This window comes from Medicago truncatula, chromosome 3 (assembly GCF_003473485.1).
Source record: "Medicago truncatula cultivar Jemalong A17 chromosome 3, MtrunA17r5.0-ANR, whole genome shotgun sequence".
NCBI lineage: Eukaryota > Viridiplantae > Streptophyta > Magnoliopsida > Fabales > Fabaceae > Medicago > Medicago truncatula.
In genome coordinates, this window is record NC_053044.1 from 39,534,062 (window position 1) to 39,552,194 (window position 18,133).

The window sequence follows — 18,133 nt, forward strand, 5'->3', positions numbered from 1 at the left end:
AAATAAATTAAAAAGAATTGTCATGAGGGACAAGAACAAGATACACAATTAAAATGAGATATATTTTATCATAGATTTATTAATAAAAATTCTCTCATCAGTTAAGAAGAATATGAGGATTTTTTATTTATTTTTATGATAGGAATATTAGGAGTAATTTAAAAAATTATGCAAGTGGAGAGCTTCATTGTCAATATTTATATAGGTCTCTTTCGGGTCCATCTTTTATAATTTATTTTCTTTCTTATACTCGCTAGGTTATTTTTATTTATTTATAAGGGTTTTCTCTATTATATTCTAACTTCAGCTCCCTATATTGTGTGTATCTAACTCTTTCATTAGATCCATCATTCATTAGTTTTATCTATATTATCCTTAAAAAAAAATTAGTTTTACCTATTATTACATTTCAAATAATTTAATATTAAATGATGCTTTACGTTTTTAATATAATATTTTTTTTTTTAATTTGATTTTTCCTTCAAATGAATATTACGTGCAATCAATGAAGATAAATTTAATAGAAGATATTAGACTCTCACGACGTGATAAACTAAACTTTGAATTATATTTGAAATGAAAGAAACTTAGATAAAACTCAAAATAAACAAAATTACGCACATCATTTTTTTTGGTTAACAAGATCATGGATGAACTTCCTAAGAAAAAGATCATGCATGAACTTAACAAGAAAGATTTATACTTATCTCTACAATTATAACTTCTCACCCTACAAATTATAAAAAGTTTTAATTTTATCTTCTTTTTTTATTTAATATCACCCGCACTAAATATTTTTGGAACTTCAAAGTTTTTTGAAGTGAAATAAAATTTTTCACTGGAATGCTTGGCGGAAAATTCTAGAATTTTAATCTTTTTTTTCGATAAGGCCAAGAGAAAGGTTGGGTATTTGGGAGAATTTGAAGCATCCTAATTAGGTTGGCACCCAACAAATTCCCCATTATTTACCGCCTTTTCAATACGTAAATTTTATTAAAAAAAGAAAAAAATTTACAAAGAGCGGGGACTAAGCCAATATCCTCAAAAGAAAAAGAAATATATACAGAAAATTAGGAACATAAGTAATTAAGGAAATAAAGTTCGGCATCCCATTCTTGTCCCTAGCAAAATCTTCCCCCAAAGATGGAGGCAACAAAGTGAACCACACCGTTTCATGAAACAACAAATTTCTCCAGAACCACACTGTGTCATGAAACACTTATATTCATTTAAATGGTGGACGAGAGCGGGTTCTGAGTGAAGTTTTCTGTAAAGTATGTGAGTTCCTTTTCTTCTGTGACTTGGAAACAATTTCTATAAATGGTGTTTCGATCTCTGCTGCCTAGAATTTTAACCTCAACTCAACCGTAGCTGACTTTTATATTCCTTGAATTAAAAGTATACTAGGGATGGCAAAAAATCAGTGCCCGTTGATCGATAATAGCGGATAAAATCCGTCACACGAACAGGATAGGTAGTTTAACGGATATCCATAAGTATAATAAATGAGTATCTAATTACCTGTTTCTTTACGGATACATATATAGATCTGATGGTACATGTGCCCTTGAATATCCATACATGTTAATAAATTAGATAAATTATTAATATATTTGTTTTCTAAGTAACCCCAATTTCTAATTAGTTAATAATTCGTATAAGTCTTTTTATACATTTTATACATAAGGTTTGCCTTTTTATAATTTTTTTTAAGCTTGGAATACATAAGTTTTTTTATACTTTTTTTAGACGTTGATAAGCTGTAAATTTGTATGAACTTCAAGAATTTGTATAAATAATGTAAGGACAATTAAATTTGCAGGGATTGTGAAATTTGTATGGTTTATGAAATTTAAATTGATTATATATGTCTTATAAAATTAAAATGGATGTTTAAAAATTAAAGTTATTAGATAACTAAAAAATATTTTTTCAAAAATTTATGAATACCCGCGAATATCTGTGGATACTTAAAATACTCGTGGATTACCCGTATTTAGATACCCGTGTGGATATGGGCACATACACAAGTATCATTTATCCAACGGAGCAGAGATATATATCATACTACTGATATCCATAGATACCCATTGACATCCATACTCTTCGTAAATAAATCGTCATCTACTGTCTACAAATAAAAAAATACACACATCGTAAATAAATAAATTTATGATAAAAATGGTAGTTTGAATGTTTTGAGAAATGGGTATATATGAATTAGGTATGAGAGTATTCCTATCAAAATTGTTTGAGAATTTCTTATCCATCCTTGTTGTGCATCCTTCAAAATTTCTATTTCATTCCGTTTGGATTCTATAATCCAAAAATATTTTTAAGTTTCAAATTACAGAATCCGGAATCTATCAGAACACAGAAAACAAAAAAATATGTCATCAAATCACATTCTACCTCAACAACAACATAATTCCACCACAACATAACTCAACGCAAATTCAAAAGCAAAATACAAAAATGTAATACAACAACAATAATAATTGCGAGAACTAATTAAACCCAAACAAGATCATTGATGAGCAAAACTAATTTTTTTCATCGGGTTCATCCATGCACGTCTGGATTTCTTTGTATGTCCTGAGCTGAATCAAACTTGCCCGAATAAAATGAACAAATCTCATCAAGATAGCGTCTAACTTGATCGATCCCTTCGAACTATACTGACCAAATATAGAGAAAATGATTCTCACATTGTCGTTGCTCTATAATTTCATCTGGGTGAATCGAATGCGTCGATCGAACGACAATGATTCTCAACACTAACCATCCTTCTTATGTCGTCGTGCTTTAGTCTAATTGATCCTTCAAGTCAGACATTGTAATATCAACAAAGACCCTAAATATATTTGGTTTCTCCTTATTGTAGTAAACTGCAACTATGTTAATATTAATTTTTATATTGGAATTAAGTGAATAAATTTCCTAGAAATCAACAGGCAAGGCAAAATTAAACAGGTATAATGTGTGGAAGATTTTTGGAATTTTACCTTGAAGCACATGAATTTGCGACATAAAGAACTTGAATTCAATTGTTCACTCCATGTTCAAGATCAATCTCTTTGCCTTATGTAGACACTTTGCTTTACGATACATATTACACTTCACCTTATGCGGGGACATAGGTAGAAGGGGGATAAGCTGATGCCACAATCTCCCTTAAGTTTTATTTTATTTTATAGTTGTATGCTTCTATCGTTTTTAGTCTCTATATTTATTTTTTGTGAACTTTACAATATGTTTTATACCCGACCTATTTTAAGCAATTTATTGAGTCTTAAACACTTAAGTTTCCACTACTATTATTTATTTTTTTTTTTAACAAAAGGAGTCAAATGATCAAAGCAAATTAGAAACCTTTAGAAAAAGAAATACAAGCTTAATCTTTCGAAATGAGCAAAGGCATAAAATTTGTAACTAAGTTAAACATCTTTAAAGAAACTGACTGACTGATATCATACTTGACACAACCAACCACTTGACTAAAGAAAATCCGAAATTAAGTTAAACATTTTAAAGGAACTGACTGGGAGACCATACTTGGCACGACCAATCACTTGATTAAATTAACGAGAAACATGTTAACAACCAGAACTAGACGACATATTACATAAACACATTAACCTTGAACATTAAATAAATAATGAAATACACGTAAACCACTCACGTTATCTTCAATCATTTTAATGGCATAGATGTAATCCTTTGTACAATGACTTGATAAAATCTATGGTTTTTGCCTATAAAAAGACCATAGTAAATGCCTCACAAAAGGCTTTTAACTAAGCAACACAAAAAACAATCTTGAAGATTAATTAATTTATTAGAAGAAAATGTTAGTTCTACTTGTTTCACAATATTAGCGTTGTAATGCCGATTTCTCCGCAATTTTAAGTAGCAGTATGCCCAAATTTTCATAGTAGCTTTTAGATCAGTCATCATAAGGTTCCAATAAGCTTTTAAAAACATGTAAGGAAATATTAAAAGACATGCGTGTAAAAATAAAATTAATGAATACATAATTAAAGGGATAAGTTACACTAACCTCCCTTAAAATTGTCTTAAATAACACAAATACTTCCCTCTAGTTTTAAATCAAACACTAACCTCCCTTATTTTGTTACCAAATAGACACACACCTCCCTTCCATCTTAACACCATTAAATTATATCTTAACACCTTTAAATCTCTAATGTTAACTGTCTCTCACACTTTCACTCACTATTATGAGCTCTTTTACTTCATTGTTGAACATTTTTTCTTCCATTATTTTATTAAGTTTCTCTTCTATTTTTTGTGGTTGTGTAACTTCGTTCTATATCGTAAATGAATATTTATTTGAAATTTGTTTATTTTATGGAATTTATGAAATGCAATTTCACCAAACAAAGGGAAAAATAACCCTCCAATTTGGATACGGCTTTCAATTTTGAACATATGCTAAAAGACACAAACAATAAACATTTCAGGCGCACAAAAAAACCAAAGAACAAAAGGGGAAAAAAGGCACAAACAATAATAATTTGACTATTTTTCAAATCAGGACTTTGATCTTTCGGCTATATTCAATCAATTGTTTCGTGCCTTTTGAATTGCATCAGCCATGAAATTCAAGTTTTACAGATTCTGTGCTTGAGAAAATGAATGACTAAACACTATATTTTTGAAGAATCAACTACAAAAATGATAAAGTACAACCTTTTTTGTGTTTTTATTTAACGGTGTTAAAATAAGGGGAGGTTTGTGTTTTTTGAAAACTAGAGGGGTATTTGTGTTGTTTAAGTAAAACTCAAGGGAGGTCAATGTAATTTTCCCTAATTAAAACATAATGTAAGAAAATAATTAACAATACCTCTCAAAAAAAAAAAAATTAACAATAATTTTGGTGATTGGTTCTCTTTTGCACACCTTGTATGAGATGAACCACTCTTGATGATATTCCATTTTGGCTTGTTCAAAAAAAATAAAATATAACGTTTCTAAAAACATCAAAAGGACAATATATTAAAATTCTCTCAAAAGGAAAATATATATAATTGATTGTTCTAGTTAAGAATACTGCATGAGAAATTCTTGATTGGGGCGCACCCAAGAATCTTTCATATTGCAACTCACTATTAAGTGATAACCTAACAAATAAATATTCAAATTAACTATTAACATAAACATCAATCTTCATTAAAATCTGGACCTCCATTGCACTTAGCTGAGGAACCTAAATCTTCTATAGCATCTAAACCTATGTTGTACTTGGGAATGAAACTTAAATCTTCAGTAACATTTGGACCTCCGTTGCACTTATGTGAACCTTCGGTAGCATCTGGACCTCCGTTACATTTAGAAGGGGAACCTAAATCTTCGGTAGCATCTGAACCTCCATTATATTTAGATGGAAAACTTAAATCTTCGATAGCAGCTGGACCTCCATTGCATCTAGGAGGAGAATCAAAATCTTCGGTAGCATCATCTCTTGTAGATGTACTTATACCAAATTTTCTTTTCATATATTCCAAAGCATTTTTTGCTGCCCTATTGTGTGCAATTTCTTTCTTAGAGCCACACTTGCCACTTCCAACCAATTCCTCACTTATAAGAACTTCAACTATCTCAGATACTTTCCACAAATCTCTGAATTGCAACTTGAGACCTCTCTTCTGACAAAATTCATTAAGCTCTGCGCTGGGATGCCTTTGAATAGTGTGGGGATCAATTACAGGTACGAGTAGCTTTTTAAAAAACTGTAAAAATGAATATAAAAATTTTAAAAAAAAAATTAATGAATATAAATAAATAAAATAAAATGTTAGTTCCAAAAAAGTTATATTATGTTATATAAATGTAAATAAAATAAGAGAAAGTGCAATATTTCTACATACATAATGAACGTAACATATCAGGATGGCAACAAAAAAAATAATGAAAATATCAGGAGAAAATGTCATATTATTACTACTATTATGTGTATGTGATGAGTCAATAATTAGTTATTTTAATATAATATTTAAGTCGTTTTATTTATATTTGAGTTTATTTTATTTAAGTTTATTTCCTTTTTAGAACTCTTTTACTACAATTGCATATTATTATATTTCAGGAACAAATATTCTAAAGTTTGAGTCTTGGAAAAAAAGAAAGGAGAATTGGAGCTGATTCGTACCAAAAATATAAAAGATCTTATACAAAAATATCTAGTGCAAGGATTGAGGACAAAAATATGAATATCTCATACAAAAATATCATGTGCAAAGAATTTGAAGATCTTGTACAAATATATACAAGAGGCGCGCCCACTTTAGTCCTTTTGCTGATTTTGCTTTCTGGACAAGCTACCTATTAGTTTATTTCTTACCTAAAAGCCCTTGGTTTCTTGTGGAACATTCTAGTGATGTATTGCTTAGGTTTTAAGTCGTTATAGACTATAAATAGAGTAGTTAGCTATCATAACAATTCATCTTTTGTTATTGGAATAAAAGTTCACCTTTATTTTATTGTTATTTACTTTTATGTTCTTCTTCTTCTTCTTCTTCTTCTTCTTCTTCTTCTCTTCTATGTCTACAATGAACGTGAGTGAGTAGACTTCTCTTGTCTTGGGATTGTTGGATAAGTTTAATGACATAATCCTAATCAAACCAAGCTTTAAACCCTAATTTTATGTAGCCCTAGTTTCTAATCTAAATTCACCGTTTTAACATGAACTAGACTTTCCACCCGTGCTGCCGCACGGGTCATATACATTGTAGATGTAGTAGACAAAAACAAATCTCAATGCATATTAAAGAGAATGAAATATGTGGTCCCAAATATATGCAGATGTTGGAATTCGAACTTCAGACACCACACTTATTCACCTTAAAAATATTAATTTTTATCAATCGTGTGTTACTTCATTCTTTTGTTAAAATTATATGTCAATGTTATATTATTGGTATGTTACTTCATTTTTATTTTTATTTTGACAAAATCTTACTTCATTCTTTTGTAAAAATTATATGTTAATGTTATATTATGTACCTAAAAATAGCTCATTCTTAACCTCAACATGTAAAATGTTTTATTTAAATAATTTTCCTTTTATCGAATATTTGGCTTTTACCGTAAATAATACCCTTTACCTGTATATTGAAATGTTTCTTCCACCTGTTTATATAGATTGCAAAATTCTGGTGCATTTTGTAGTAGATATTTAACAAAGAGAGTTCAGTTCTAATTTGGATGAAAAGTGTAATATTAACAAAAAAAAATGTTGCTATAATCTTTCAAAACCCTTTTATTCCAATAGGGCGATTTGTTTTGTTGAAGAAATAGGGCGATTTGTTTTGAAGAAATAGGGGAAATAAAGCGATGCAGATTTGCTTTGTTCATGAAAATAGGAGATTAGGTGTGAGCATTAAGGTTGTTCATGAAAATAGAAGATTAGGTGTGAGCATTAGGTTAAAACAGTAAAATTATGCAATAGGGTTTAGGTTAAAATTAGGGATTACGGGTTAACTTTAATATATAAGAAGATTAGGTGAGAGCATTAGGGTTGTTCATGAAAATAGGAGATTAGGTGTGAGCATTAGGGTTAAAACAGTAAAATTAAGCAATAGAGTTTAGGTTAAATTTAGAGTTCACGGGTTAACTTTAATATATAAGAAGATATATAAGAAGATATATATAAGAAGAGAATTTAGCATCAGGGTTAAAATAGTAAATTTATGCAATAGGTTTAGGTTAAAATTCGAGCTAAAATATGCTTCTGTGTTAACTTTAATATATAAGAAGATGTATCGAGAAATTGAGAAGGGGGAAATTCAATAAGGTTAAACAAAGGAATTTAGCATCAGGGTTAAAATAGTAAATTTATGCAATAGGTTTAGGTTAAAATTAGGGCTAAAATATGCTTCTGTGTTAACTTTAATATATAAGAAGATGTATCGAGAAATTGAGAAGAGGAAAAATTCAATAAGGTTAAACAAATGAATTTAGCATCAGGGTTAAAATAGTAAATTTATGCAATAGGTTTAAGTTAAAATTAGGGCGAAAATATGCTACTGTGTTAACTTTAATATATAAGAAGAGAAGATGTATCGAGAAATTGAGAAAGGGGAAAATTCAATAAGGTTAAACAAAGGAATTTAGCATCAGGGTTAAAATAGTAAATTTATGCAATAGGTTTAGGTTAAAATTAGGGCTAAAATATGCTTCTGTGTTAACTTTAATATATAAGAAGATGTATCGAGAAATTGAGAAGGGGAGAAATTCAATAAGATTAAACAAAGGAATTTAGCATCAGGGTTGAAATAGTAAATTTATGCAATAGGTTTAGGTTAAAATTAGGGCTAAAATATGCTTCTGTGTTAACTTTAATATATAAGAAGATGTATCGAGAAATTGAGAAGGGGGAAAATTCAATAAGGTTAAACAAAGGAATTTAGCATCAGGGTTAAAATAGTAAATTTATGCAATAGGTTTAGGTTAAAATTAGGGCTAAAATATGCTTCTGTGTTAACTTTAATATATCAGAAGATGTATCGAGAAATTGAGAAGGGGAGAAATTCAATAAGGTTAAACAAAGGAATTTAGCATCAGGGTTAAAATTGTAAATTTATGCAATAGGTTTAGGTTAAAATTAGGGCTAAAATATGCTTATGTGTTAACTTTAATATATAAGAAGAGAAAATGTATCGAGAAATTGAGAAGAGGGAAAATTCAATAAGGTTAAACAAAGGAATTTAACGGGTTAACTTTAATATATAAGAAGATTAGGTGTGAGCATTAGGGTTAAAATAGTAAAATTATGCAATAGGGTTTAGGTTAAAATTAGGGCTTACGAGTTAACTTTAATATATAAGAAGATAAGAAGATTAGGAGTGAGCATTAGGGTTGTTCATGAAAATAGGAGATTAGGTGTAAGCATTAGGGTTAAAACAGTAAAATTATCCAATAGGATTTAGGTTAAAATTAGGGCTTACAGGTTAACTTTAATATATAAGAAGATAGGTGTGAGCATTAGGGTTAAAACAGTAAAATTATCCAATAGGGTTTAGGTTAAAATTAGGGCTTACGAGTTAACTTTAATATATAAGAAGATTAGGTGTGAGCATTAGGGTTGTTCATGAAAATAGGAGATTAGGTGTGAGCATTAGGGTTAAAATAGTAAAATTATGCAATAGGGTTTAGGTTAAGATTAGGGCTTACGGGTTAACTTTAATATATAAGAAGATTAGGTGTGAGCATTAGGGTTGTTCATGAAAATAAGAGATTATGTGTGAGCATTAGGGTTAAAATAGTAAAATTATCCAATAGGGTTTAGGTTAAAATTAGGGCTTACAGGTTAACTTTAATATATAAGAAGATAGGTGTGAGCATTAGGGTTAAAACACTAAAATTATCCAATAGGGTTTAGGTTAAAATTAGGGCTTACGGGTTAACTTTAATATATAAGAAGATTAGGTGTGAGCAGTAGGGTTGTTCATGAAAATAGGAGATTAGGTGTGAGCATTAGGGTTAAAATAGTAAAATTATACAATAGGGTTTAGGTTAAAATTAGGGCTTACGGGTTAACTTTAATATATAAGAAGATTAATCATTATCAAACTGGAGAAGCGAAAGTGGATGGTTTGATAATTGTTAATTCATCATCTCAAATATCAATTCATAAAACGAAAGTGGAGTTTTGATATTCGAACAAGTGAATTTAGACAAGGATTGCGAAACATGAAAATAGTCTAGCAAACCTTGAGACATATAAAGTTTCGAACTTCAAGGATTCTGATAACAATTAACCATGAAAATAGGCGTGATTGTTAGAGGAACACACTCACTGAGACCGAAAGGAGATGTGATAGGCTAATGAGAAACTTGTCTTTAGAAATTAGGTCTAACATAAGGTTTTAGGTTTAATGGTTTGGTTTCTGAAGAATTTGTCGCCATGACAGACCAATAATCCCAAGGCTCTCTTTTTATTATTATATTTTCTTTTAATTAAAAATCCAAACTTTATAATCTCAAACTCTCATCTAATCATTATTTAAAGTTAAATTGAATTCATAAATCTCTGTCGAAACGATACTCTTTTATTACTATTTCGGTAGAACCGTACACTTGCGGTTTTATCCCATCAGTATGCAAGTCTTAAGTTTTACTATTTGTCATATATTATGATTATAATATATGTACATTTATTTTCGAAAGAAGAAGATATATATGTACATAAAATCACATTATATATTATTCTTCTTTTTTTTTTTGAAGAAATTATATATTATTCTTTTGAACGGCATAAAAAATCACATCATTAGAATTAGATAATTTTGGTTACACGAGTAAAAAAATCATTTTATGTAGATAGATGCACAAGTTGTTCAATTTTTGCAATATATCGTAGTCATGGTTTATTCAGTGGTTTAATAGAGTATCCCATATAGCTAGCTAGAGATACAACTTTTTACACATATTTAAAAAATTTATTTTATATCATTAATGTTAACCTATAATACCTATAATAATAACATATCTATTAGAGAAATAATATTTGTAAAACCACTTTTTTACAATTTTTGAAACAACTCACTTTCTTTTTATTCTCTTTTTTTCTTTCTCTCCATTGATTTTGTCCAATCACAAAAGGAGAGATGTGGTTGTCATCAAAAATTTAACCACTCGATATCACTTCTCTATCTATTATTTGTAAAAAAAAAAAAAAAACTATTATAAAAAGCATCACATTTCTCCTACTTTTTATCGTACATTAATAGAATGGTCGACATCGATATATCTAGGGGTAATAGTCACTTTCGTCCATGTGCAATGAGTAGTCACAATAGTCATTTGATGTATCAAAATTTCAAAATAATCCCTGATTGTTCACTTTGTTAGTCATCATAGTCTCTAATATTAAAATGTTTCATTAATATTGTCGTATTAATTCTTCAGTATATTTACTTGTTGTCATATCAATCCTTATAAACAGTTATTTATTGTCATTTTAGTCCATATATGAAAAGAGTTATTGTGAGCCTTCAAAGATTATTTTAGCTTTGGGGACTATTGTGTCTAACATAGTGCACAAACGAAGACTATTTAAAATTTTGATACATTAAAAAACTATTGTGACTAACCATTACACATTGAGGAATCAAAATGACTATTACTCCATATATCTATCGTATATTTAGGCTCAATTGATGCGATGATTGTAACTCTTTAGACTCAAATCGAACAAAAGTGTAACTAAGTTCTAAAAAGAAGTGCAATTAAGTCTTTACGAAATAACAATTGTACACTAATTTATACGAGGTCTTAAGATAATACGTAGAAATATTTAAAACAATAATGTTTTACTTATATATTGTTTTTTTATAAGCAAATAAATTTTTATTAAGGGAGTATTAGAGGTACTGCAAGCCCATTTTAAGGCACTTCAAGGGCACTTATAGATGGCATCCATATAAAATCATGTAAACATGCATTTGTATAATTTTATAAAAATATATTTTTGATTTGTCAAAAAAGAAAATATTTTTGATGACTTTTTTAAATGAAAAATGAATGTTTTTTCAAAATGGTAAAAAAATGAATGTGTACCTTCCACACAGTTTCGATGGATGAGCCACAATCAACGAAGATTGCACCGATGGTTGACTCAACAATATCAGCCAAAATTTTAGGAACATCAATTAGTCCATTGGAGTGTAAAGGATATTCAACCACCTCTTTGATAAATGCTTGAATCTGTATCAAATTATCCAAAATTAAAAATAAAAAAAAGAAAAGAAATCATTGTTTCAATTCGTTGTTAAATTTCACGGTTCAATCCAAAAAAAAAAAAAACCTACACACAACCTTGACAGTTTCTTCATAGTCAAATGTAATTTCTTACAATAATATATATAATTCTTTTTGCGAAACAAAAACTCAGTTTTTATCTGAAAAATATGGGAGAGGGCATGCAGAATGACAAACTAATTAGTCTCTCTCCGATTACATTCATAAGTAAGATACAACTTTTTAAGTTTATTGAATAATTAATATATTTGATCATATTTATAGATAAGATACATGAATTATTCAATGAACCTAAAAAATTGTTTTTTTTTACTTATAAATGTAATTGGAGAGAGTATTGCAGTGCAAGAAATTATTGACCAAAAATGTTTAAATCTAGATGAAGTGGGTGAAGGAAAGAAAACAGCGGAGACAACCGGAATGAAAAGGAGGATGAAAGAAGAGAGGTACCCAGGGAGTGGAGAAGGAAGTTAGTGGAGTGGCAGAAACTCAAGAAAAGATAAACAAGTTTTAATCTTGAGGTAGTGCTACCGGATTGTCCAATATTATCGGAGTTACCAGCGTTGGGTTTGAGACTTTCAGCGGATAATGTAGGGATGTCAAAGCCGAGGCAGTAAGTGTAGTTGGTGTCGATAGAAATGATTTAGATGCACAAAGAATTTTCACGTTGCAAAGGTGAAAATTATGATTTAGATGCTTCTTAACTCGATTCTTTATGTCTTTTATGAAAATGCCTGCTAAAGTGTTGAAGAGATTAACTAGGATCCAAAGGAGTTTCCTTTAGGGAGGAGTGAGGGGTGGCCGTAAAATTTGTTGGGTAAGTTGGAGGAAAATTTGTCATCCTAAAAATGAGAGGGGGTGGGGGGTGGGTTGGGTTAGAAGTGAAAGATATGAAGGTGGTGAATTTGATTCTTTTAGTGAAATGGAGATGGCGGTTGATCCAACATGATAACCCTTTATGGAAGAAGGTGCTAAAAGAGAAATATGGGGATGGTATTGGGAATTTGGTGGAGGTGGTGAAGAAGTCTGATTCCATCAAAAGTTGTGGTGTTTTCTTGAAGGTTACTATTAGATCGTATTCCAACGAGGTCGAATCTTGCTATTTGTAATGTTTTGGAGCGGAATGCAAACTTGAATTTGTTAGTTTTAATTCAAGTTTTTATTTTTATTTTTTATATTAAAACATGGTTAGTAGTTTGTTACAAGTTAGTTAGGTGATCTAGCTAAGTTTGTTAGTATGATTAGATTTCTTACTAAGCAACAAACGTGAATAAGTCTTATATAAAGGGAATGTTGTAACTACTTTCATAATCCAATGAATACACATAGCTTACAACAATAATCCCTTCCTTCTTCTCTCAATTCTCTTGTAAGCAATGATATATTATATTACTAAAAAAAATGTTTAGATAATTAGAACGTTAATATTGAGCTCTTGATTAAATCTTGAAACTAAGCAAAGTTATATTAATTATTTGGTGTCACCATTGGCAAATTTATTTTTTACTTTGAATATTTTCTGCCAAAAGTAACAAATTTTTTCTGCAAGTAAATAAATAACATGAGAGAGAGAACTTACTTCGTCTCCAAGCAGTGGCTTTTTGTGACGCACATAACGATGTAAACCATATTTGATGGCTACACGTGCAAGTTTTTCAGTGTCGACATTTGCAGCACGTAAACGGGTCAAGTGACCTGGTGCCAGCGTTGGATATGCATGAAATTGTTCCGTTGTTATCATTAGGTTAAGAACTGAATCACCTATGTATTCCAAACGCTCATAAGATAAGCCATTCTCAGCACCGTAAGTACAGTGAGTGAAAGCCTCTTCTAGCAATAGTATGTTCTTAAATTCGTATTCTAGAATTGCTTCCACTTCATGCAGCGATGGTGGTGGTGGTGGTGGAGGAGGAGGTAGAGAATCACTTTCCTTCATGTGTACTTCTTCTTGTCCTTGTTTCGGAGAGTGTTCTTCTTCTTTGTCATTTATTTTGAGTGCACATGTTTGGAGGAGAAGTGCTTGTTCTTCCTCTTTGTGTGCTTGAACTTCCATGGTGTCCGGTTGTGGTGTGATTAAGAGGAGAAGTTCTTCTTCTTGGTCTTTGTTGTGAACTTCAACTTCAATGGTGTGCGGTCGTGGTTTAGTTAAAAGGAGAGGTGCTTCTTCTTGCTCTTTGTTGTGAACTTGATTTTCGATGGTATGATTTTGTGGTGTGGTTAAGTGAAGAAATTCTTCTTTTTGCCCTTTGTGAACTTGAACTTCCAAAGTAAGCAGTAATAAAAAACTATAGGGTGCATGGCTTCTCAAACATCTTCTTTTTGCCCTTTGTGAACTTGAACTTCCAAAGTAAGTAGTAATAAAAGAACTTATAGGGCGCATGGCTTCTCAAACATTTTTCTATTGTTTGAGGCAAAAGCTTCTCAATCATCTTAAAGAAGATTCATACAAATAAAATTTTAAAATGTGATGATTGGCGTAAGTGTCACTTCCTATGAAAAAAATAATGAAAAAGAACTCTTATTAGGAATGAGAACAAGATACACAATTCAAATGAGATATATTTTTTCATAGATTTATTAATAAACTTTTCTTATCATTTAAGAATATGAGGAGTTTTTTTTTATTTGTGATGATAAGAATATTAGGAATAATTTTAAAAATTATGCAAGTGGAGACTCTCATTGTCAACATACGTAGATTTCTTTTGGGTCTATCTTTTATAATACTTTTTTTTTTCTTCCCTCTATGGAGAAGCAGCGAGTCGAAGTTCAAACCTCGATCTCCTTAGATCAAACATTCATTTTGCCTACCTAGTATTTTAAACAATTTAATATTAAATGATGCTTTACTTTTTAATAAAATATTCTTTTTAAATTTGATTTTGCCATCAAATGAATGAATATCATGTGCAACCAACGAGGATAAGTTTAACATAAGATGGTAAACTCTGATAAACTAAACTTCAAATTACATTTGAAATGAAATAAATCTATGTTACTATTTAGATCTCGTAACATTTGACAAATGTTAGGTAAAGCCTATGTTACTAAATGATTTCAGTAACACTTTAGAGTATCACTTGTAACACTTAAAAAATGTTACTTATTAGTAGCTAATCTGTAGCTAACTTGCAGCCAATCTATAGCTAACAGTTTAGGTGCAATTGTAGCAAAAATTGTTGCATAAATGTTACTGAAGCACATATATAAAACTCCTGTGTGAACCGCATAAGAAGTGAAAAACTGACTTACAAATGCAAACATGGAAAACAAATAACAACAGAAAAAGAAATATATAGAAACATTCTTCCTTATTTAAACATATATAGTCAGAAACAAATTTCTTTAAAAAAACATCCTTGAATTTGTCAAATAACCTCTACTTCAGAGTCACAAACATTCTTTGAATGGATAAATGTCTTCCAGAGTCAATGCCTCAACGTATTGCTTATGGCTGAAACTACTTCTTGTTCTCTGAGATTCTCATTTTCCATCTATAAGACATTAATTGATAGAGGAAGTTACAATCGAAGACATCTTTTATGAAAATCATAATATAGGGATAATGCAATGCAACCTTGCAGATTAAAAGATCACGTATCTAAGATAACTATTTCACAAAAAAACTAGTTTGTAGTTCTGTAATTTATTCAGGAGAGATATCATTCACAGAAAAATTAGTGTATTTGCCAAATTGATCAATAGTGTCTCATAGTTAACTAACCTCAATGCTCCTATGGCCATTAGTTTATGTAGCAAATAATTTCACTTACATGTACTCCTTGAATCCAAAGGTTTTCCATGCCTTCCACCATCCAAAATCTTCATTAATAAGAAAAATGAATAAGGAAAATTAACTAATGATTTAGAAAATAAAAAATTGTGACATTTCCAAACTTCATTAGTTGTTAGCTACAAATAACTATCTTAGAAATATAGTAGTGACACAAATCACTTCTTACACATTTAAAGCAAAAAGTGTAAAAGATCTTGCAATGCAGGGAACACAATCTGACATCTCATAGACAAAAAAGATAACAAGACACTTAGCAGGGATAACTAATCGCCGTCATTCATATCAAATTGTATATCACTTAGACGAAAAAGATAAGTTTCTCATCCATCAGTAAAACTTGCCTATCAAATTCCTGTATTTAGCAAACTTAAACATTCAAATAAGTATATCACACACGCAAAGGATGAAAGACAAACACAATAGGGAATCTGACCTCATTCATATCGTGTGCCATGTTTTTCAAAGTATCCAATCCTTCTACAATCACATCCAAACCTTCATCCTAAAAGATTCATATAATTAGATTCGAAATGATGTCCAAGTTAACATTCTACATATAACATCATGCAAAAGATATAATATTTCCAGGAATCAGTCATCAAAGTTATAATAAGAAACACAAAGTTCAAACCAATGATCATAATAAAAAAGAGAGACATAAACAATCCGAAACAACAGAAGAACCTACCTGCATGATCAAGCTCACGTAAAATCCACTCACCACAAGAGATCTCATTGAAACAGAATGTTCCTTAGAAGTAAGAAGAATCTAAACATCGCCAGGAGCAGCATCTCCAGCTACCTTAGTCTTCAAATTTTCCTAAACTTTCTTCCATAGCGACTTGAGATTGGCTGAAGCAACTTTCTCTTCTTCGAGAGGTTTGAAAGCATCCACGAGTATAACCAAGTGTTGTGCTCAGATCCATACCTTCCTTCTTTTATCTCTTGATTCCACTGCTTGGTCATATCTATACCTCAGATTCATGAGAGCAATGTCAAAGTAACACATAAACTCATAATAAATTACCAATGCACATACTATAAAATGTTAACAATCAACACATGTCAACAAACGAAACTTCAGCACCACCAATTCTTTTTCCAACATCTTGAATCAGATATAAAAATGAAGCAAAAATAAATCAATTTAGTAATCATCAAATAAGATGCGGTCACAGCCATAAAACCTTGGCAATGAGTTCTTGACATACCTAATAATTAATCATCAACGAAACAGAAAACAGCAGAAGATTCCAGCGAACAAATAAAGAAAAAGGAATAAACTAAACATCATTTATAACATACTTAAAATTCAATAAACCATGCACACTACTCTCCATCAAATTTTCAAATTACAAAACTTCTAAACTATCGTAAGCATACCTGAATTCCTAGATCATCATCACCAAATCCAGAATTCTTTGTGGAATATGACATAAATTGATATGAAAACAGGGAATATTTGACAAAAGTGAGAAAAATCAAAGACACTTTAACCATAAAGTAGGATGCTTAAAAAAGTTGATATAAGTAAAGAACTTGCACACAATCACATTCCTAACAAACAATTCCATTAGTTTTGCAGAATCCAAACACCTTAAACGAGCTTATGTGCAGAAGAATCAGATTACTGAGATTAGAAAGTAAACAAAATTTGGTTGAAGCATTTTATCAAACATAAAACATGAATTGTACCATAAAAGTTTGGTTGAAGCATTTTATCAAACACAAAGCAAGCATAGTGGCATGAGTTAAAACAACAAAAAATGTCCTCTTCAATCAACAATTTAACTCATCCGCACTACATGTTTTTGGTAAGTTTTTTGAAATGGAATAAATTTTCAAAAAACTTGAGTTAAGTTTTCCTGCAGCTAAAATTTGAAATTGGAATGCTTGGCAGAAAATTTCTGGAATTTTAACCTCAATTCAACCGTAGCTAAACTGCATATTCTTTGAATTATAAATCTATTCTTCATAAATATATTGTCATTTACGGTCTACTAGACCATTGACCCGTGCTAACGCACGTGTCATTTAAAAAAGATAATATTCACTGAAAAATAAGACATTGTAGTTCGCGTGAATCTAAAAATTGTCGTGAATCAAAGCAAAATGTCAATACCAAAGACTTTGTTATTGTTCCATAATTCTAGTACGTAGTTCCTGTTACTTTAAAATAACATATAATTTTGAAAGGGAAATTGAAGTTCGTTGACATGCAAATAGTTTCAATAAGTAAGAAAATGAACAGTATACAAAAAAGTCCTACACATTACGGAAAACTTCTCTGTAGACCACATTTGATGCAACATCGATATCATCGCCATCGTCGTCATTAATCAATATTTTTAAACCACCCCTCGAAGTAACCCGTGATATTGCGACGTAAAATTGTCCATGTGAAAAAATAGGAGACGGTAGGTAGACACCAACATGTTCTAGCGACTGACCCGGACTCTTGTTAATAGTGATTGCAAATGAGACAGATATCGGAAACTGTCTTCGTTTAAATTTGAATGGAATTCTATTATCAGATGGTGTTAGCGATAACCT

At 30.3% G+C, this 18,133-nt stretch overlaps 1 protein-coding gene across 3 annotated transcripts; it reads right to left on the reverse strand.

Annotated features, from left to right (window-relative positions):
• Positions 1 to 5,025: 5,025 nt before the first annotated feature.
• Positions 5,026 to 17,517, reverse strand: LOC11435654 (ribonuclease 3-like protein 2). 3 transcript variants are annotated; one of them, XM_024778184.2, is made up of 8 exons: positions 17,276 to 17,517; positions 16,269 to 16,548; positions 16,014 to 16,082; positions 15,558 to 15,606; positions 15,162 to 15,278; positions 13,364 to 14,274; positions 11,584 to 11,730; positions 5,026 to 5,753 (listed from the first exon to the last, which is right to left on the reverse strand). In XM_024778184.2, exons 6-8 carry the CDS (start codon positions 14,162 to 14,164, stop codon positions 5,184 to 5,186), a joined length of 1,518 nt encoding a protein of 505 aa, XP_024633952.1. In that variant the 5' UTR covers positions 14,165 to 14,274; positions 15,162 to 15,278; positions 15,558 to 15,606; positions 16,014 to 16,082; positions 16,269 to 16,548; positions 17,276 to 17,517; the 3' UTR covers positions 5,026 to 5,183. The 3 variants fall into 3 exon arrangements, with proteins under 3 accessions (XP_024633952.1, XP_024633951.1, XP_003601360.2); XM_024778183.2 differs by lacking the exon at positions 17,276 to 17,517 and adding an exon at positions 16,964 to 17,266; XM_003601312.4 differs by lacking the exon at positions 17,276 to 17,517 and having other exon boundaries at positions 15,509 to 15,606; positions 16,269 to 16,937.
• Positions 17,518 to 18,133: the final 616 nt, after the last annotated feature.

Bases quoted from the DNA above. Each gene is read 5' to 3' on its own strand.
- LOC11435654 (XM_024778184.2), bottom strand. From the start codon at position 14,164: ATGCGCCCTATAAGTTCTTTTATTACTACTTACTTTGGAAGTTCAAGT. The intron at 11,731-13,363 runs GTAAGTTCTCTC...AATTTGATACAG, and splicing joins AGCCACTGCTTGGAGACGAA to ATTCAAGCATTTATCAAAGA. The intron at 5,754-11,583 runs GTACACATTCAT...TCATTTTTACAG, and splicing joins CCATCGAAACTGTGTGGAAG to TTTTTTAAAAAGCTACTCGT.